Source organism: Euleptes europaea, chromosome 14, assembly GCF_029931775.1.
Source record: "Euleptes europaea isolate rEulEur1 chromosome 14, rEulEur1.hap1, whole genome shotgun sequence".
NCBI lineage: Eukaryota > Metazoa > Chordata > Lepidosauria > Squamata > Sphaerodactylidae > Euleptes > Euleptes europaea.
Window position 1 is genome coordinate 7,082,910 of NC_079325.1, and position 21,390 is coordinate 7,104,299.

Sequence of the window (21,390 nt, forward strand, 5' to 3'; positions counted from 1 at the left end):
ATGGTGAAATGCAGGGGTCCCTAACCTCTTTAGGCTTGCAGGCACTTTTGGAATTCTTTACCAAGATAAACAATATATGCAATCGTGCTGTAAAATCTGTAAATTATCAAAATTGAACAGCACCATGGCTCCAATATGGTAATAAATGAGCAAAAAATCCTACTACATCTCAATACATTCTACGGTCCAGGTACAGTATACAATTCAATGTTTTTTAACATTAATTACAGAAATATTGTGAGAAATCTTTTTAAGCAAATAATTTGTCTTTTTAGACACATAACATTCTACCTAAACAATTCCTATCTAGCTGTAAACCACTAATAAACCACAAGTACATTGGAACGATAAGTGTCAAACAGACTCTCAATGCCCGACTATGTAGCCACTTTCTTAGATTTTTAAAGTTCCAGTCCACTCTCCAAAGCTGGAATAATATGCGTGGAGACTGCCTGGGATGATTGCATTCATGCAATTGTACTTCATGCCTGAATACCGAAAGATTGATGATTATATTGAGTAGCAGATTTTTAGCCGCATATTATTGCAGTTATGGAGAGTGGACTGGCACTTTAATTTTTTTTTAAAAAATGTTGAATTATATACTGTACCTGGATTGTAGAATGTATTGAGATGTAGTAGGACTTTTGGTTCATTTATTACCATATTGGGGCCATAGTGCTGTTCAATTTTGATACCTTTGGGATTCTGGCACAGGGTGGTGGGTGCAACCTCAAAATGGCCGCCACAGGAGGCGGAGCCCGCCAAGCCCAAAATGTCAGGGAGTGAGGTCATTCATAACTTTTATAGCAGCTCATCAACATTTCAGGCAGAAGCTCTGCAGAACAGGATGCCTTTTAAAATAAACGTATTATTTAAAAACATTATCTTGCATATTCACAGCTTACCTTCCATCATACAGTGAAGATCCTTTAAAAAAATGTTTTATTAGTTTTATAATACAAAGGGGGAAAAGGGAATGGGTAAGATAAAAGGAATCTGTCTTGCCATAAAGAAAAAGATAAACATAAGCATAAACATCTTAGAGGCTAATCAAGCAGACAACATTATTTTTTCTTTCTATTGTTCAGGCTAGATTATACATACATTCAAGAAATAGACACCCTCTATACAGTGAAGATCCTTGTATTATGATGGCAACTAATGTCGAATTGGCACACATCGGGGCCCCTAGCGTGATGGTTTGAGAAGCCAAGCTTTTTGATTTGTAACGCTGACCCCTTTCCTTGCTAGGTTTACGTGTCCTACGATTACGGGAAAACATTTAAAAAGATATCAGACAGGTTCGGTTTTGGCCCAGGGAACACCAGCCAAGTGGTGATTACTCAGTTCTACCACAGCCCAGCTGACAACAAAAGGGTAAGAAATGAACACGCTCGAATGAATAAACAAAGGATTTGTGTCCTAGTTTTAAGTAAAGGGTGTTCTGAATATTTGCCAGGTCCAATTTGGCGGTTGGAATGGACTGGTTTTGGCAGGCTAGAAATTATTCCTAAAAAAGACTTGGCGACTGGGCGAATATTTACAGTTTTCTCCATTTGGTTTGGGACCGGATTTTCACATGGTGGCTGCTGCTGACTTACAGCCCATTCCTGAGATCTGCAGCGGCCGGGGACGGTGTGGCCATGGCGGTGCTGCGGTACCTCCAAAGAGGTTCCACCACTGCAGCACTGGGGGTAAAGGGCTATTTTTAAATAAAAATTGGGAAAAGGGAGTGAAAGCCCCATTGAAAACAGCGGTGATGTGCCAACAAAAGGGTGGTGCAGCACCGCTGTTGCTTAAGGGGGCGTTCCCAGGCCGAAAGGGATTAGGAAGCTGCCTAACAGCAGCTCCACCCCCTGGAACGCCGGCACAAGGACTTGTGCCAGGAGGACGCCAGCGGGAGGCCGAGCCAGCGACCTAGGGCTGCTCTGCCGCTGCAGTCCAGAAGGGCCGGCCGGCATAAGTGGCCCTACACTGGCATCCATGCCAGTTTAGATGGCACAAGTGGCACAGACGCCGGCATAGGGGCCATGCCACCTCCTAAGCCTATTCGGCCCCCAACCTCAGGAATGGGCTGATAGTCACACTGATGAAATGGCCCAGTCGGGAATCACCTGGTGAAGGGGATGAGGTCACACTGCTTCATCTGATGTAATGACGTCATTGAACATTGGTGAAGAAGAAGAAGAACATTGGTAAAGAAGAAGAAGAACATTGGTAAACAAAACCATAACCAATCAGATTCAGCGATATCAGTAACAGCAGAGGCAGAGGGCAGTACAAATGAACGTGACCAATTGTTTCAAGGACAGCTGTGAAATTGCTTTGGCATTGCCTATGGAAAAATTGTAATTTCGGCTGAGTCTTAGTTTTAAACCCCTCTTGAAAACTCACTTCTCACAAAGACATGACACACAAAAATCACACAGCTGCTGCTGAAAATAGATGCTGAGTGTAGATTCCTCCCCTCCCTCGCTATAAACGTCAAGTAAAACTTTCTTGGTGCTTTAAGATCATGATTCTGTTTCCCAGGCAGCGCTGGGAAACCGGGCAGGGGAAACCCTGACCCCAATGACACCAGAAATAAGGTCGTCTAGATTTCAGTACTAGAAGTAACGAGGAAGGTTCCATTTTTGGCAGCAGCTGTGTGTTTCATTGTCTTGCATAATTCCATCTTGAAATAAGCCTGCTATGGGTGATACTCACTTTGTGAAGAAACCATTACTTAGGATTTCCTCTCTACAGAACTCTGTAAATCTTTATTTCATGACCCGGTCTCAGTAGCTCAGGGTCCCCAATGATGTATATTTGTAGCCTACCGAGAAGGCCTGTGGATGGCTCAAGCAGGCAAAACAGCATGAACCCTGGTAAATAAGCAGCTGTTCATTTAATATTAAAGAAGACGCACAGCGGAGGGTGAATATTTGTCTCCTGGGGATAATGCATTTGATCAAGACAATTGACAGAGCAGCTTCCAAGGAGGTGGGGGGGGGGAGAATGAGAAACAAAGCCTCAGATGGATGCTCCCTTTCCTTCTTTCTCAGAAATAAGGACCAGGTGATTTTCCTTTCTCTGAATTTCTGAAGAGGGAAGCCACTGGGAAGTGACTTCTGTACTCTGTGTTGGGGCGTGGGTAGGATTGCCAACCTCCAGGTGGGGCCTGGAGATCCCACAGAATTACAACTGGTCTCCAGACAACAGAGATAGGTTCCCCTGGAGAAAATGGATGCTTTGCAGGGTGGTAAAAGGTAAAGATAGTCCCCTGTGCAAGCACCAGGTCATTACTGACCCACCCCAATGTTTACTAGGCAGACTTAGGCCACTTTCACAAATCCTGAATAGTCCACTTTCAATGCACTTTGCAGCTGGATTTTACTGTGTGAAACGGCAAAATCCACTTGCAAACCGTCATTAAAGTGCATTGAAAGTGGATTGAAAGTGCATTATTCGGGATGTGTGAAAGTGCCCTATGCTTACAGGGTGGTTTGCCATTGCCTTCCCCAGTCACGTACACTTTACCCCCAACAAGCTGGGTACTCATTTGACCGACCTCGGAAGGATGGAAGGCTGAGTCAACCTTGAGCCGGCTACCTGAAACCAACTTCTGTCGGGATCGAACTCAGGTTGTGAGCAGAGCTTTTGACTGCAGTACTGCAGCTTACCACTCTGCTCCACGGGGCTCTGGCATTATACCCCCCTGAGGTATAATGAAATTCAAAAGCCTCACCAGTTACCCATGCCATGTGGCTGTATGCTGGGCACTGTGACCCTGAATCCCAGATTGGTGATATTGGTGGCCACCTTGCTGTAAGTGGGAATTAATCAATGAAGGAAGACATTCTGTATATATATTTTTATGCACAGTGTGCAGGAATTCTTTGTTTGGAGATTTGTGCTGCACGTTGAAAATCTGTAGATCACGACAATGCTTACAGGCAAAAAAGTTAATGGGAGAAAGAAGTCTTTGCCCCATCTTCCATTTCTTGCGTCTTTCCCATCCCTCCTTCTTTAAAACAAAAACACTCAAACGGGGGGAAAAGAACAAGGGAGGAAAAACCCTTAAAACTCAGCAACTAAATAAAGTTTTTAAAAAGAAGAAAATAAAGATAAAGTAGAGACAAAATATAACGACAGGGGTGGTGGATCTGCACATAAGTTTCTATAAACGGTTTTCAAATGTCTAAAAATAAGTCAATAAACCATTGTCGTCTATATGCTACGGGTTCAAATGTTGATAGAGTTCTAAGGTCCTTAATCCATACATTTACTGGAGGTGGGTTTTTATCTTTCCAATATACATCTTTTCCATCCTGCACCATTCTGCAAAGAACTGTCTGAAATTTGTGACTGCTAAGTTGCCTTTCCCCCTTCTTTTCTGCTCTCTCTTTCTCTCCCCTTCTCCAGTATATCTTCATCAATGCTTCCACCCAGTACCTCTGGCTCACCATGGACTTCTGCAACACCATTCAGGGTTTCTCTGTCCCATTCAGAGCAGCAGACCTGTTGCTGCACAGCCAAATTCCAAACCTGGTCTTGGGCTTTGATAGGTCCCACCCCAACAAACAGGTGAGTGGATCATTATGGACGTGAGTGCTAAATGTCCCTCGCTAGAGGGAGCACAATAAAAAAGAGGATTCTTTGTGAAAGCAGATAAGTAACCATTTCCCATCTGTTCTGTGAACACATGGAGTTGCCTTGTACTTAATCAGACCATTAGAATAATAGAATCATAGAGTTGGAAGGGACCACAAGGGTCATCTAGTCCAACCCCCTGTACAATGCAGGAATTTTACAACTACCTCCCCCACACACACCCAGTGACCCCTATTCCATGCCCAGAAGATGGCCAAGATGCCCTCCCTCTCATGAACTGCCTCTCATGAACTGCTTAAGGTAATAGAATCAGCATTACTGACAGATGGCCATCTAGTCTTTGCTTAAAAACCTGTAGGGAAGGAGCACTTACCACCTCCCGAGGAAGATTGTTCCACTGAGGAACCACTCTGTTAGAAAATTCTTCTTAATGTCTAGATGGAAACACTGGCCATCAAGGTCAGTATTGTCTACTCAGACTGGCAGCGGTTCTCAGGTGGAGCTCTTTCACCTAACTTACTATGAGATCATTTTACCTGGAGATGCAGGGGGTTGAACCTGAAACCTTCTGCATGCCAACAGATGCTCTACCCCTGAGCCATGGGACCTCTTTGCAGGTCCCAACTTGTTCCCTCAAATACAAAGGTTCATAGTCAAGTGCCTATCAGTAGGGTAGTAAAACACGGAAACACACAGACAAGAGAAAGGTTTTCTGCATCCTTGGTGGGGATTCCATAGGTATGCTGAAACTTTAGAAATGACCCAAAACAAAAAAAAATTGCTCCAAATTGCCTGCTGAGAACTGAGCGTGCTGTACAAGGCATGGAACATTAAGCACAGGTTGAACTGTTTTCCTGTGTCAGAACAGTTTGAACATGTTTGTACAAAAAAACAAAACAAAAAAACAGTTGTGCATGCATGCTCATGTACTGCTTTGGAGGAAGGGATGTGATAAATGCATCATATTGTGACATTGCAACAGAAGGTGAGTCGTACAAAACATCACAGAGGAAAATGGCACGTGGAGCTGCCATTTTCAGTGGCAGCCACGTATTTTGTACAACATTGTTCCAGCCAGGGATAAGTGGTAGAAGAGCCTTCGCTCCTTCTTTCCATGCGCAGTTGCTTCTGACCGCAGCAGAGTAAATTGTCCAATAGTCAGTGGCAGTTTCTCCAAGCCTTTTAGGTTTTTAACGCTTGCCTGGTTTTTTGTGTGTTTGTGGAAACAAGGCCTCTGGCAACTTAGCTTCTCCTCTGTCCGACCGCATTGTGAGCAAGGCCATTGAAATAAGAAAATAGGCCAACTGCTTTCCAGCCAGAAGTGTGCCTTTGTCCCTCTCTAGGCCTGGTAGCTGTTCACATTATTCTCACGTGGGTGCTTGAATGGAGAAGGAACTGAGAAGCTAAGAAATGCCAGACAGTTAGCAGACGGTGCTGGCTTGCCGTTTGGCAGAAATGCCGGTGTTTGTCTTGGATGGTCACATACCGGCACAGTGTTTTTTTTCCTCTTCAGTTTGGATATTTGCTATGTCATAATTAGCGGATGGTTTATGCTGTAGTGGTGGAAGGATGTGGAAACAATTTTTCATTTTTCATGCCTGGTCCGCCTTGAAGCATTTAGATCTGGCAATCCTCCACAGCAACATCAGAGAGAAGGAATGATTAGAATTATAAGAAGGAACTGTTATTGTCATTTTTCTGGGGAAGCACGTGCTTCCGAGGTTTCCCCTTTCTGTTCACACTGGGTTAGTCTAGTCCAGCAACATCAAGGCTTTGTAGTTCTCATTCGAGCCAAGAACTAATAATTTCCCTCCTTGTTGCTTTCCATTAGTCCAGGTGGTATCTCGAGATTAATGCAGAAGAGCTAGGGTTGCCAGCTTTGGATTGTGACATTCCTGGAGATTTGGGGGAGGAACCTGGGGAGTGCCGGATATAAGGCCACCTTCCAAAGCAACCATTTTCTCCAGGGGAACTGACCTCTGTCATCTGGAGATCGGTTGTAATTCTGGGAGATCTCCAGGCCCCACTGAGAGGCTGGCAACCTGAAGAATTGCTTCCCATGACTTGCCTGACAGGGAAATGGAGGGGGTGCATCCTAATCCTTGTTCAAATACATCCTTCCTCCTTACAGACTGAGTGTAGAGCGCCTCCCCCTCCCCAAAAGAGGGCCAAACTCAGAATAAGGTAGCTTCATATGTTCAAATTAAAGAGGCCCAGTGCTTTAACCCCAGGTTCCACACTGACTTTCCAACATCTACCACTGTCACTGGGTTGGTTGCCAACTTCCAGTTCAGGCCTGGAGACCTCCCTGAACTAGAACTGATCTCCAGATGACAGGGATCAGTTCCCCTGGAGAAAATGGCAGCTTTGGAGGGTGGAGTCTTTGGCATAATACCCCACTGAGGTCCCTCCCATCCCCAAACCATGACCTCCCTATGCACCAAACCTCCACGAATGTCCCAACCCAGAGTTGGCAACCCCAGTTACTGGCCTTCTCGGTATGCTCTGATGAACCACTCGGCTGGTTTCAGCTGATTGACAGGATCTCAGTGTCTCTCTCCATGTTCTAATTTTTCAGCTCTGGAAATCAGATGATTTCGGACAGACATGGATAATGATACACGAACATGTGAAATCATTTTCTTGGTAAGTTTTGGAATTCTTCACAGTGGGGCCGGGGTGTGTGTGCTGGAGGTTTGCAACCTTTAGTTGACTGCGATCTAGGGCAAAGCTTCTTAAACTGTGGGTCGCGGCCCCATATAGGGTTGCGTAACTGAATGTGGGGGTCGCAAAATTTTTGGCAACAGTAAAAGGTTTCTTTATGATTTATTATCAGTAAATGTTTTATTTGTATGCCTATTTTATATACCTATATACCCGAGGTCGCGTAAAAATTTCTTGGGCGAAAAGGGGTCACGAGTGGAAAAAGTTTAAGAAGCCCTGATCTAGGAGGTTCCCGGTGGAAATCTTGTGTCTAGTAGATGATATCTGGCAAACCACTGTCTTCTGCTGTATGGGGGAAATTGTATCAACCTGCCTTATGTGGGCTGTTGCAAAGAGCACAGACAATGCGCATGAAGCACTTTGCACACTGAAAATGACATAGAAAGGTGTTGTTACTGCCTTTTCCCCTTCCTCAATAGGGGTGTGGAACCCTACGACCTGCCAAACACAGTTTACATAGAGCGGCACGAACCGACGGGCTCTTCCACCATCCTCCGCAGCACGGATTTCTTCCAAACCCGGGAAAACAAAGAGATCATTCTGGAGGAGGTCGAAGACTTCCAACTCAGGGACAAATATCTTTTTGCTACAAAGTCAGTGGTAAGGAATCCAAGACCCGTGGAGGCAGCGGCCTTTTGAACCCTTTAAGGAGGTCAAATCTTGACAGAGGTCAAGACGGCAAAAAGAGGGACTCCTTTAAAGTGTTGAAGGTACCGCTCTGTACCAGACAGTGCATGGTGAGGCTTACTCTGGTAGCTATTGATCAATGAGAAGGGAACATGCGGTTTATCCTGAGGGTCTCCTCTGACTTGGGTTGTGTAACCTGAGCTTATTACCGCTTCAGGGGATTCTGGCAGGCAGCCTGGCACAGGACAGTTTCAGATAACTGGGTTTAAAATAATGTAGAAGAAACACAGTCACAGGTGTATCAATGGGTACCTCTGTCCACATACAGAATTTCCTGGGCAAGGTCTCCAGCATTTTCCCTGTAGAATCATAGAATAGAATCACAGAACAAAGAGTTTGAAGGGTCCACCAGGGTCATCTAGTCCATCCCCCTGCACAATGTAGGAAATTCACAACTACTTCCCCCCCACTCCCCCAGTGACCCCTGCTCCATGCCCAGAAGATGCCCCCCCTCTCATGATCTGCCTAAGGCCATAGAATCAGCATTGCTGACAGATGGCAATCTAGCCTGTTCTTAAAATCTTCCAGGGAAGGAGAGCTCACCACCTCCCAAGGAAGTCTGTTCCACTAAGGAACCGCTCTAACTGTTAGAAAGTTCTTCCTAATGTCTAGACGGAATCTCTTTTGATTTAATTTCAACCCGTGGGTTCTGGTCCGACCTTCCTAGTATGGTTCGCTCCTTCTGAGGTTCCACATTGTGGTGGTGATGGAGAAGCTACTGGCCAGGTAGCAGCCTTCTGGTAGGGAAGGTTTCTGTAGGGAAACCCCCCTACAGATCCTCCCCTGCGTACCATGTTTAAGCCAATCGAAGGAGAGAGCCCACTGCCAAGTTTCAGCTTTGTGGCTTCTCTTAATTGAATAGCAACCAGAGAGGAAAGAGAATGTTAGCTTAGGAAGCATTCCCAAAACCACTGCCATGTAAGTCATTCCAGGAAAGCCAACAGAGTCATTTTGGGTCGGGGTTGGGGAGATTTTGGAGAGGCAAAGTCCTTCCTGGCAGACTCGCACAGGTGTGGTTTTTATTTTTTTATTTTTTGTTTTAAGAAAAGCTGCAAAGTGTTTGTGTACCTGTTAAAATAATGGGTACATCCATGACAGCCTTCTGTGCGGGCCTGCCCAGACATGCCTGTGATAGTGATTTGTAGCATATTGGAAAACTGAAAAGAGAAAATAAATCCTAAAGAGATGACTCCGGTTTGGTTTACCAAATCCTGGTCACCTGGTGAGTCGCTGAGTGACAGGGCTGGAGAAGGAGAAGTTCAGAAAGGAAAATATGACCCTGCAAACCTCTCAGAGAAGAGACGCCAGCAGCCTCACTAGACAGCTTCTCTCTTTGCCAAATTGCTTATCGACATGGGAATTAAAAAAAAAACTTAAACTGTACTCTATTATAATTCAGTCTCTGTTTTGGTGGCACGTATACATCATTGTGGGAGATGGGTGTCTGCTGTATCATGAATGACGGGTTTGCTGTAGTCATAAAGGCATTTTATGAACCGTTAGGAATTTAGGATTAAAGAGATCCTTACGGATTTTTTCCCCTCTTTCCTTTTTGCAGCATCTTTTGGGCACTCAACCACAGCCTTCTGTTCAGCTCTGGGTGTCCTTTAATCGCAAGCCAATGCAAGCTGCCCAGTTTGTGACCAGGCATCCCATCAAGGTATTTTGAAAAATGCAAACTTGTTGATCAGTGCAGTCCTAAACTGTACATCTAAGCTCATTGACTTCAGTGGAGTTAGAAGGATCCAGTGAAGTAAAACTTAAAAGGATGTTAGATAAAGGTAGTCCCCTATGCAAGCACCGGGTCATTACTGACCCATGGAGATATGTCACATCATGACATTTACTAGGCAAACTATGTTAATGGGGTGGTTTGCCATTGCCTTCCCCAATCATCTACAATTTACCGCAAGCAAGCTGGGTACTCATTTTACCGACCTGGGAAGGATGGAAGGCTGAGTCAACCTTGAGCTGGCTGCTTGAAACTGACTTCTGTTGGGATCAAACTCAGGTTGTGAGCAGAGCTTTGACAGCAGTGCTGCAGCTTACCACTCTGTGCCACAAGGCTCCTGATGTTAACTGCTTAGAATTGCACTGCAAGAATCCTAGGAGCACCTTTAAAGAAGCACAGGGTGCCTTTTTGGAATCTTAAAACAAGATTGCATAATCCAAGATCTTTCTGTGTTGTTTTTTTAGGGCCACTGCCCAGTTCAAGACCAACAAATCATATGGAATTGAACTGATTAATTTATTGGCTCTGCATGCATTTCATAAAATGAAACAGGAAATATGCAGCAAAAAAGCCAATGTTATTTTTAGGTGCTGTCACGGACGCCATCTTAGAAGAGGCATTCCCAGCTATTGAACAGAGAGGGAGGAATGCCTCTTAAGATGTAACCCGTAGCCATAATTTCCATATATATTTTTAGAAAATCTGCTTGATTATTTAAAATATTTTATGCCACCCTTCCACCAAAGAGCCAGAGCATGACAAAAATCAATGAAACAGCTTGAATAAAACTAAAATCTAAGTAAAAGTGCATTCATTGGACCTATTAAAGTTAATGATTTAAAACAACAGCAGCAGTAAAATGAAAACTTAATAGGCCAGTCAGCAGCTGATAAAAAATCTTGATGCAGCCAAGGCAGGGAAACAAGGAGGGGGAAAAACCAAACCACAAATCAGTAAAATGCCAGCTGAATGATGCTATTATCAGCGTGGGGAGGGAGAGGCTTTCCAAAGCCAGGAAGTGGCTTCTATCCTTTGCCATCTCAGAAGGTGGGGGGACACGCAAAAAGGCCTTGTGATAGTGCTTTAATCCCCTTCTTAGATGATCGATTTGCATAGCTAGTTGAAGCTCGCTCCCCAAGGGAGCAGTCTAAGCAAGTCTTCTCAGAGGGAAGTCCCATTTTATCCCCCCAACGAACATAAAAAGCAAGAATCTCACACTGTATCAGTTAACACTAAACAAATGCATATTTTATTTTTGTAAGCATTGTTTTGTTTTCCTTTAAAAAAACATCCCCCTATTCACACACAGTTTATCTATTGGAAACAGCAAATGTTTGTGCAGTAACAGCTGCAGTTAAATAGTGTGTGTGTGTGGGGGGTCTTTTTGAGTGGTCACCGCCGCTCACCTGCAAGGTTGGCGGCTCTTGTTATCCCTGTAGTGCTAGCCAGGAGCTGCTGCTAAGAGAATAATAACTCACCTGAGGAACTCTCCTCCTGAATCGGTTGCAGAAGCGAGATTTGAATCAGGGGCTTCCTGGTTCTGCTCTGACCTAATGATGCCATCAGACCAAGGGATAAGGCAGCTTCATGTGACTAGTATTCATTTGGGGAGGGGCCATGGCTCAGTGGTAGAGCAACTGCTTGGCATTCAGAAGGTCCCAGGTTCAATCCCCGGCATCTCCAGTTAAAGGGACTGGGCAAGCAGGTGATGTGAAAGGCCTCTGCCTGAGACCCTGGAGAGCCGCTGCCGGTCTGAGTAGACAATACTGACTTCGATGTACCAAGGGTCTGTTTCAGTAGAAGGCAGCTTCATGTGTTCATGCACTCTTTTTGAGTATCAAAAGATTTTTTTTCCTCATTGTCATCTGGAAGGAGTACTATATCGCGGATGCCTCGGAAGACCAGGTGTTTGTTTGCGTCAGTCACAGCAACAACCGCACCAACCTCTACATCTCCGAAGCGGATGGCTTGAGGTTTTCGCTGACTTTGGAGAACATCCTTTACTACAGCCCCGGGGGAGTGGGAAGCGATACCCTGGTCAGGTAAGCGGAGCGCCGCAGATCAGTCAAGGGAAGACGACTTCATGGAGTGTTTACTTGGCACGGGAAGGAGGAAAACTCGGTTTGTGCTGCACAATTTGTCAAAGAGAACAAAGGGATCCTGCTTAAGTAGTAACAGTGTGGAACAAAGAGTCTCCAGCTAACAAACTGTTTTAATAAAAACATAAGAAGTGCCCCGCTGGAGCAGACCAAAGGATTCCAGTTTCCCACAGTGGCCAGCCAGGAAGTTCACAAACAGGGTACGAAAGTGCAGTCCTCCTTTGTAGATTCGCCGCCCCCTCTGGTGTTGAGTGGCACACTGCCTTTGAATAGGGAGGTTCCATTTGGCAGTTGTAGCTGCTAGTCCTTGACTCTGTGACTTTGTCACATTCCCTTTTTAAAGCCATATGATTTGGCGGCCTTCACTTACAGTGATGAATTTTGTAAATGTGACTGACATATCAGTTATATTTTTATCCCACCCCTCCTCCAGGATGGCATAGGTGGCTCTCCATTCCTTCATTGTATCATCACAACAACCCTGTGAGGTAGGTTAGGTGTCTAGTGGTCAGGTGTTGGGCAGGTCAAAGGGCTGTGTATCTATTAAATCAGTATCCTGACCTTTCTTCCTAAAAACTGAGGGCATGGACCTTTCCTTCTCCCCAATTTAGCCTTGCAGGAACCTTTTTGAGGCAGGTCAGGCTGAGAGAAAGCGGCTGGCCTAAGCTCACCCTGTAAGAGTCATGACTAAGTGGGATTTGAACCGAAGTCTCCTAGCCTGACACTAACCGCTACTGTCTCCCACTGTCTCCCATAGGCACCAGACTGGTAGGTGCTGGCACCATGGAATCATAGAGTTTGAAGGGACCACCAGGGTCATCTAGTCTAACCCCCATGCACATTGCAGGAAATTCACAACTGCCTCCTCCCCCCACACCACCAGTGACCCCTACTCCATGCCCAGGAGATGGCCAAGATGCCCTCCCTCTCATCATCTGCCTAAGGTCATAGAATCAGCATTGCTGACAGATGGCCATCTAGCCTCTGCTTAAAAACCTCCAGGAAAGGAGAGCTCACCACCTCCCGAGGAATCCTGTTCCACTGAGGAACCGCTCTAACTGTTAGAAAGTTCTTCCTAATGTCTAGACGGAAACTCTTTTGATTTAATTTCAACCAGATCAGCTCTGTAATGTCACCTGACATTATGAGCTCTTTTATGAGAATAATGAGCTCTTTTATGAATGAGCGCTTTCCTGATCTCGAACAGCCTGTTGTGGTTTCTTTGAGCAGCAGTCGCAGTGGACAGTGCAGGGGATGCAGGGGACAGTGCCCAATCAGCAGGGCCTTTGTCAAGCCTGATATCAGGGGGCAGAGCACAATTCTCCCACCTACCACAGTGCCCTCTCCGGTTTCCATTTGGTTTGAAGAAGAAGAAGGTTTTTATATGCCGACTTTTTCTACCGCTTAAGGAAGAATCAAACCGGCTTACAATCACCTTTCCCTTCCCCTCCCCACAACAGACACCCAGTGAGATAGGTGGGGCTGAGAGAGCTCTAAGAGAACTGTGACTAGCCCAAGGTCACCCAGCTGGCTTCCTGTGTAGGAGTGGGGAATCAAACCCGGTTCTCCAGATTAGAGTCCACCGCTCATGTGCAGGAGTGGGGAATCAAACCCGGTTCTCCAGATTAGAGTCCACCTCTCCAAACCACCGCTTTTAGCCACTACACCACGCTGGCTCTCGCTGGTTTGGATGTTTTCACAGCACAGAAAGCTCTTTTGGTGGTGACACTTTCTTTGGTTCCTGCTTCTTTAGCAAAGCTGTTAATGGGGCCTTCTTGCTAATGCTTGATGGCGCTTATTCTTTCTTTGCAGGTATTTTGCAAACGAGCCTTTTGCGGACTTCCACCGGGTCGAGGGGGTGCCAGGGATCTATATCGCCACCTTGATCAATGGCTCGTTCAGTGAGGAGAACATGCGATCTGTCATCACCTTCGACAAAGGAGGGACTTGGGAATTTCTCCAGCCTCCAGAGTATACTCGCTATGGCGAAAAGATAAATTGCGAGGTAATGGCACTGCTGGAAAGAATTTTTTTTTGTCTTTAAGGGCTTTTAAATAGGTTGGGAAGTTCTTGTCCCCTTACAGGGGTCTGTAGAAATGGCAGGAGCACATCTTATCTGCCTAGTTGTGAATTGCTCATCTGGGGCTCCTTGGGAAAGTCTGACGCTCTGTGTGAAAGCTAGGCTTGCCAAGTTCCTGCTGGGGTGGAGGAATGTCCCACCCCAGAGCATCCTTCCCACTGATGTTTAACTGGGCGGTGGGAGAAAAATGAGAGGGAAATGGGGGGTGGGGTGGGGGGGTCTAAAGTAAACAACCGGATTTGATACCAGCATATTGCTGGAGATGCTCTACCATCTCCTTCCCTGGAGGTTTTTTAAGCAGAGGCTAGATGGCCAATTGTCAGCAATGCTGATTCTATGACCATAGGCAGATGATGAGAGGGAGGGCATCTTGGCCATCTTCTGGGCATGGAGTAGGGGTCACTGGTGGGGTGGGGTGGGGAGGCAGTTGTGAATTTCCTGCATTGTGCTGGGGGTTAGACTAGATGACCCTGGTGGTCCCTTCCAACTCTATGATTCTGTTCCTTGATTAATTCATCCAAAGGTCTATAGTTAAACCATAGAATTTTGTCTAGCTGCCACAATGTTACCAGTGATGCGTAACATCACTTCCGGGCATGCTCCCCGCAACACTGAGTGCTGACAACCCTAGTTAAGGCCAAGGAAATGTTAATTCTCCATTGCCCCCCCCCCCACTTGGAAAGCCATGTGCAGTAGAAACCTTTATACTCTATACCCCCTCTTTTCCCAACAGCAAAGGGTTTCATTCCTTGGACGGAGTCTGTTGGCAAACCCCTTCCCCCCCGCCACAAAAAAGAGAGTTTTGTGCTACCTTAAATCAGCCCCCTAAGCAGGTAGGTACACACACACACACACACACACAAGATAATTCCTACCCAGTTGGACCAACACGTGAAGCAAATATTTACTGGGGCATTTTGACCATCTGTGTGAAACCTGTCCTCTGTACCTATGGGCTGGATAAAAAAATTAAGAAATTTATAATCAACCCACCCCTGCCAGCTGAGAACATCACTTCTTTTATCTGAGGCCGGGGTCTTTAGCTCATGAAAAATTATGCCAGAACACACTGGTTAGCCTTTAACAGTGCGATCCTATGTAGAGTTACTCCAGTCTAAGCCCATTGAAATGAATGGGCTTAGACTGGAGTAACTCTCCTTAGAATTGCAGTGTAAAGGCCTCTTGCTTGCCTTCTGTGGGAAACCCCCCCCCCCCCACGTTAGTAAGGGTTAAGGAAAATAAATGGTGTCATCATGATAACTTTTTGAGTTGTGGCCCTCTGGCGTGGGATCCATTTGGAACAAGGACCTGCAGTGTTGAACCCGAGTCGCCTGCTCCAGAGGGAGAAAAGCATCTTTGTCTGGTGAATCCCTTTGATCAAAGCGAGTGATGCTTGCCTGCTTGGACTCTCCTAGCTTTCCCAGGGCTGCTCTCTTCATCTGGCCCAACGCCTGAGCCAGATCCTCAACTTCCAGCTGCGTCGGATGCCCATCCTCTCTAAAGAATCTGCTCCAGGACTCATCATCGCCACAGGTAATGTTCCAGTGTTCTGCTGTACACTGCATTGGTCAGGCCGCACTTGGAGTATTGTGTGCAGTTCTGGAGGCCTCACTTCAAAAAGGATGTGAGCAGGATCGAGCGGGTGCAGAGGAGAGCAATGAGGATGATCAGGGGACTGGAGACCAAGCCTTATGAGGAAAGGCTGAGGGAGTGGGGAATGTTTCGTCTGGAGAAGAGGAGGTTGAGGGGGGGACATGATTGCTCTCTTTAAGTATTTGAAGGGCTGTCGCTTAGAGGAGGGCAGGGAGCTGTTCCTGTTGGCACAGAGGATAGGACTTGCAGTAATGGGTTTAAATTGTGGGTGGAAAGGTACTGGCTGGGTATTAGGAAAATATTTTTACAGTAAGAGTTGTTTGGCAGTGGAATCAGCTCCCTAGGGAGGTGGTGAGCTCCCCCTCACTGGCAGTTTTTAAGCAGCGGCTGGACGAACACTTGTCAGGGATGCTCTAGGCTGATCCTGCATTGAGCAAGGGGTTGGACTAGATGACCTGTATGGCCCCTTCTCACTCTATGATTCTAGGTACAGGTGTTGCTTTTTTAAAAATAGATTTAATTAATGTTCTTACCTTCCTCCATCTCAAGCACTTGGAGTGAGTAACAATATGACTGAACCCCAGTTATAGTGATTAATCCCTCATTTTACCATATGTTGCAACACTCTTGGAAGAGGCACAGGCTCTAGCTTTGGCAGATCTCCAAGGGACCAGAGTTTTCCAGTTAACAGGTAGCCACTGAGATACTCTCTGTTTGCTCTCGCTGCCCAGACGACACAGAGATGGTCTACTTATGCAGGAGTTTCTGTATCAGAGGTTGTGATGAAATGTAGAAGTGGAGGCAACCTTTCAGGTATACAAGGTCTAGGCTGTTTATGCCTTTATGGAGCATTCCTGAGCACACTGAATTCAACTCAAAAAGCACTAGGAAACCGGTTCCATCCCTGGAAGCCTGGTGTGATGTACTGCTGACAGCCCTACCAGTCAGAACTCTATTTTTTTGCTGCATACCTTTGAAAGCTGCAGATGGAAGAATATGAGGAGTTTGGCTTCACTTGCTTTTCTGTTTTAAAAACCCCATCCTCTGTGCTTCTCTTTGTAGGTTCTGTTGGCAAGAACATGGCAAGCAAAATGAACGTGTACATTTCGAGCAGCGCGGGTGTTCGATGGCGAGAGGTGAGGCCTGTGTCTACGTGGGGACGTCCCCTGGCCTTATGCTTGAATGCTAAAAAGAAAGTATAGAATATAAATCTGTAGAAGAATTACACATTATACATGAAGCTGCCTTTTACTGAATAAGACCCTTGGTCCATCAAAGTCAGTATTGTCTACTCAGACTAGCAGCAGCTCTCCAGGGTCTCAGGTAGAGGTCTTTCATGTCACCTACTTGCCTAGTCCCTTTAACTGGAGATAACGGGGATTGACCCAGGGACCTTCTGCATGCCAAGCAGATGCTCTACCACTGAGCCACGGCCCCTCCCCATAGGAGGGAAAACCCCAAGGAAAACCCCCATGATGTGTCGTGGCTACCATTTCTCGGACTTTGTCTTTCCTGTTCTGCACCCGTGACTGCAGTGTATATGGGCAGGGAATGAATTCGATCAGCACAGATGTTTACAGCTTGTGGGAGATGGATATGCCAAAGCATTGTATGCATTTATTTGTTCTGCTCTTCTCCCACATTGGGGACTTGAAGCAGCATACAGAGGAAAACACACATAAACAATAAAAACATTTGAACATGAATAGAGAACCCTACAGATCCCAGGACAGAGCAGCTGATGGGCCACAAAAATGTCCTAGCTGGGTGTTGGTTATGTTGGTACAGCTTCACACAGGGTTGACACGGACCAAGAACTCTTCAGATCTTGCCAAAGACTCGCTCTTCTGGCCCTGCGAGGATCTCAGTTGCTTGCAAAAATGGAGAAGAAGAAGAAGAGTTGGTTTTTATACTGTACAGAACTAGTGTGGTGTAGTGGTTAAGAGCGGTGGTTTGGAGTGGTGGACTCTGATCTGGAGAACCGGATTTGATTCCCCATTCCTCCACATGAGCGGTGGAGGCTAATCTGGTGAACTGGATTTGTTTCCCCACTCCTCCACATGAAGCCAGCTGGGCTAGTCACACACTCTCAGCCCCACCTACTTCACAGGGTGTCTGTTGTGGGGAGGGGAAGGGAAGGTGATTGTAAGCTGGTTTGATTCTTAAGTGGTAGAGAAAGTCGGCATATAAAAACCAGCTCCTTCCTTCCTTCCTTCCTTCCTTCCTTCCTTCCTTCCTTCCTTCCTTCCTTCCTTCCTTCCTTCCTTCCTTCCTTCCTTCCTTCCTTCCTTCCTTCCTTCCTTCCTTCCTTCCTTCCTTCCTTCCTTTCTTTCTTTCTTCCTTCCTTCCTTCCTTCCTTCCTTCCTTCCTTCCTTCCTTCCTTCCTTCCTTCCTTCCTTCCTTCCTTCCTTCCTTCCTTCCTAGCTCCTTCCTTTCCCCTCCCCACAACAGACACTTTGTGAGGTAGGGGGTTCTGAGAGTGCTCTAAGAGAACTATGATTAGCCCAAGATCATCCAGCAGGCTTCAAGCATAGGAGTGGGGGAACAAACCCGGTTCATCAGATTAGAGTCCGCCGCTCCCTGTCCTGGGGAGGCTCTTCCATAATCGTGGGGCTGCCACTGAAAAGCCCCTCTCTTGTGTATCCACTGAATGAGCTTCTTTGGTTGATGGGGCAGTCAGGATTGGGAGCCTGGGCAGGGACAGAATTCCTTGTAGCAGGTGCTGAGTACCGTGTCCCCTCCTGGCAGAGTACTTGCCACCTGCTCCCACACCTCCTCTCCATTTAGGGGGAAAGGCCTCTTTCATTAGAGTGCACGGCTTATAAGCAGGCTTGGCACCTCCGCACCTCGCCTTTAAGAAATTAAGCTCAACTCCTTTCAGATTAGGCAACGAGAGCGGCGTACATCTGTTGCAAGTAGAGTTTCCCACAAAATTACAGCTTTCGAAACAAGAGGGTGGGTTGGTTTACTTTCATATGTAAGGGTTAGATGTTGCATTTGGCTGCTGCCCTTTGCAAACGTTGCCAAGACGCAGTGGGATTGTTTTGTTTTGTTTTTTGCTCATGCGAGCGGCCAAGGACTCTTGGCATCTCCCATTCGAGTGGGACTTGGTCCCAATTTCAGGAACGCTTTCTTTGCTGGAGGGTGATTGGGTGGTCTGGTCGGCAGAGGGGTTTGCGGTAGGCCTCTCCAGACTGATGTTAGTCTAGGGCTGTTCTCTGACATCTGCAATGTGTTTAAATGCTGTGAACAGAACCATCTCCCTTTCCTCTCTGAGTGGCGTGGTTTGGTTTGGCTGAGATTGAGGCTGCCGGGATGGCAGCAGGCAGGAATCTTGCCTCAGGCTGTGTAATACAGATGTATAATAAAGATGCCAGAGGTGGACGTACTTAGTTTTTCCTGAGAATATAGGGATTGCTAGGATACTTCCAAGTGACCTGGAAGTCTGAAATTTGGAGCACAGCTGGTCACTAGGGAAGTCCAAAAGCAGGATATTCGTACAGCCAACAGTGAAAACTCAGGGTATGAATCTGAAATGGGGTTGCCAACTCCAGGTTGAGAAATTCCTGGAGATTTGGGAGGTGGAGCTTGGGGAGGGGTGGGACCTCGGTGGGGTGTAATGCCGTAGAGTCCATTCTCCAAAGCTGCCTTTTTCTCTAGGGGAACTGATTTCTGTCTGGAGATCCCTTTCATTTCTGGGATATCACCAGGCCCCACCTGGAGGTTGGCAACCTTAACTGCAGTAGAGGGTAACAGTTCAAGATAGCACAAGAAGGCATTCATATGGATGGAATAATGGGCTTGTACCTTTGTTTACTTGAGCTTGTTTTGGAAGGATTTCATGTTGTGGTCGGGGAGGTGAATCTATCCTTGTAGAGCGGAGCATGGACTTTTGTGTGTGTATCTTTACCTTTGTATATCTTTGGGTATGTGAATATGTTTTTATTTGGAACGTAGATAGGGTTTATGCCCCACATGCGCTAAGAGCCAGCATGGTGTAGTGGTTAAGAGCGGTAGACTCTAATCTGGAGAACTGGGTTTGATTCCCCACTCCTCCTCATGAGCGGCAGACTCTAATCTGGTGAACTGGGTTGGTTTCCCTACTCCTACACTTGAAGCCTGCTGGGTGACCTTGGGCTAGTCACAGTTCTCTCAGCTCCACCTTCCTCACAAGGTGTCTGTTGTGGCGAGAGGAAGGAGATTGTAAGCTAGTTTGATTCTCCTTAAAAAGTTAGAGAAAATCAGGATGTAAAAACCAACTCTTCTTCTTCTTCTTCTTTTTCTAAGAATGAGTCATTTCACATTTGAATGATAGTTCCTAGAAATGTGACTTTTAAACTGGAACTATTCAGTAGGCTCATGGGTTAGTGCGGATCGATGTCTTAAAAACTGGCATCCTTCATTTGGGTACCGTTTATCTTGTCATCCTTAGGACATGTCACGGGATTATGAAAAGCTGCTCTGGGATGGCCGTAGAAACTGTGCTAGATCTTTAGGGGAGCGTGTGTGTGTGTGTGTGTGTGTGTGTGTGTGTGTGTGTGTGTGTGTGTGGGCTACGTCTGCATCCTCTCAAGTTTTCTTATCATGCGCTTCTGTGTGTTGCTTCTTTCTTCAGGTCCTGACTGGGCCGCACTATTACACTTGGGGAGACCACGGAGGGATCCTCATGGCAGTAACGCAGGGTACAGAGACAGACCAGCTCAAGTAAGTTCCTGCAAAAAAAAAAAACACCCAAGGAATTTACCCGAGATGGAATGTGGGAAAATAGCAAATAATCAGTCGTCAGATGACTTTCTTTTGGCCAAACAGGGAAGTTGAGCCGGAAAGGAATCCTGAGATTCCTGAGCTGCGTCTCCATTGATGGAGAATTTGAGGCTCTGAGAAATTATTCAACTCCTCCCCTCCTCCAAACCACAGAGCTTTGGGGAGGGGGTGGAAGGGAGCGTCTGGAATTTCATTGTGGTGTGTGCAAGAGGGATTCCTTGTGGCTTGTTCCCGAGACCAAAGAAGCAGGCTGAGACCCGAAGCAAAGCGCTTGTCATAAAAAGAGCTCCTAAAGCCGCATGTGTGTCCTCTCTAGGAAGAGGCTGAGGGCTGGTTTGCGAATGCATCGGGAGGCCTTTGCACCATCTCATCATTTCTCTCATCATTTCAAACACCATGCCTTTCACACTTTCACTTGCCAGTCACCAAGTGTGTGTGTGTGTGTGTGTATGTAGGGAAGCCATTTCACTAGGAAGAAGAAGAACAGGAGGAGGAGGAGTTGGTTTTTATATGCCAAATTTCTCTACCACTTAAGGAAAAATCAAACCGGCCCTGGATTGGTTTCCCTACACATGAAGCCAGATGGGTGACCTTGGGGAAGTTACAGCTCTCTTAGCGTTCTCTCAGCCCCACCTACCTCACAGGATGTCTGTTGTGGGGAGGGGAAGGGAAGGTGATTGTAAGCTAGTTTGATTCTTCCTTAAGTGGTAGAGAAAGTTGGCATATAAAAACCAGCTCTTCTTCTTCCTCTTCCTCCTCCTCTTCCTCTTCCTCCTCTTTCTCCTTCTCCTCCTCTTCCTCCTCCTACTACTACGTGTTTTTAAGACCTCCCCTTTTTTTCCTTGACAGTGCATTTGTAAATAGACCCTGCCTAGTCTTCCTTTCAGGTAAACCTGGCACCTTATTTTTCTCTCCAGATATAGCACAAATGAAGGGGAGACCTGGAAAACATTTACCTTCTCAGAGAAGCCGGTCTTTGTTTATGGCCTGCTGACGGAGCCTGGAGAGAAAAGCACCATCTTCACCATCTTCGGCTCTTACAAAGAGAACGGGCACAGCTGGATCATCCTGCAGATCAACACCACCGATGTGCTTGGTGAGGGAGTTCCCCAGTG

The 21,390-nt window shown here is 46.3% G+C and overlaps 1 protein-coding gene across 1 annotated transcript in view; it reads left to right on the forward strand.

Moving 5' to 3' along the window:
• SORL1 (sortilin related receptor 1) overlaps positions 1–21,390 on the forward strand; it is a 103,033-nt gene that overhangs the window by 25,061 nt on the left and 56,582 nt on the right. Inside the window, exons 3-13 of the mRNA XM_056861028.1 lie at positions 1,255–1,380; positions 4,408–4,569; positions 7,175–7,242; positions 7,740–7,920; positions 9,566–9,667; positions 11,612–11,781; positions 13,651–13,843; positions 15,334–15,451; positions 16,574–16,647; positions 20,127–20,215; positions 21,193–21,371. Of these exons, the coding sequence (XP_056717006.1) occupies positions 1,255–1,380; positions 4,408–4,569; positions 7,175–7,242; positions 7,740–7,920; positions 9,566–9,667; positions 11,612–11,781; positions 13,651–13,843; positions 15,334–15,451; positions 16,574–16,647; positions 20,127–20,215; positions 21,193–21,371 (1,462 nt within the window). The remainder of the gene's footprint in view (positions 1–1,254; positions 1,381–4,407; positions 4,570–7,174; positions 7,243–7,739; positions 7,921–9,565; positions 9,668–11,611; positions 11,782–13,650; positions 13,844–15,333; positions 15,452–16,573; positions 16,648–20,126; positions 20,216–21,192; positions 21,372–21,390) is intronic.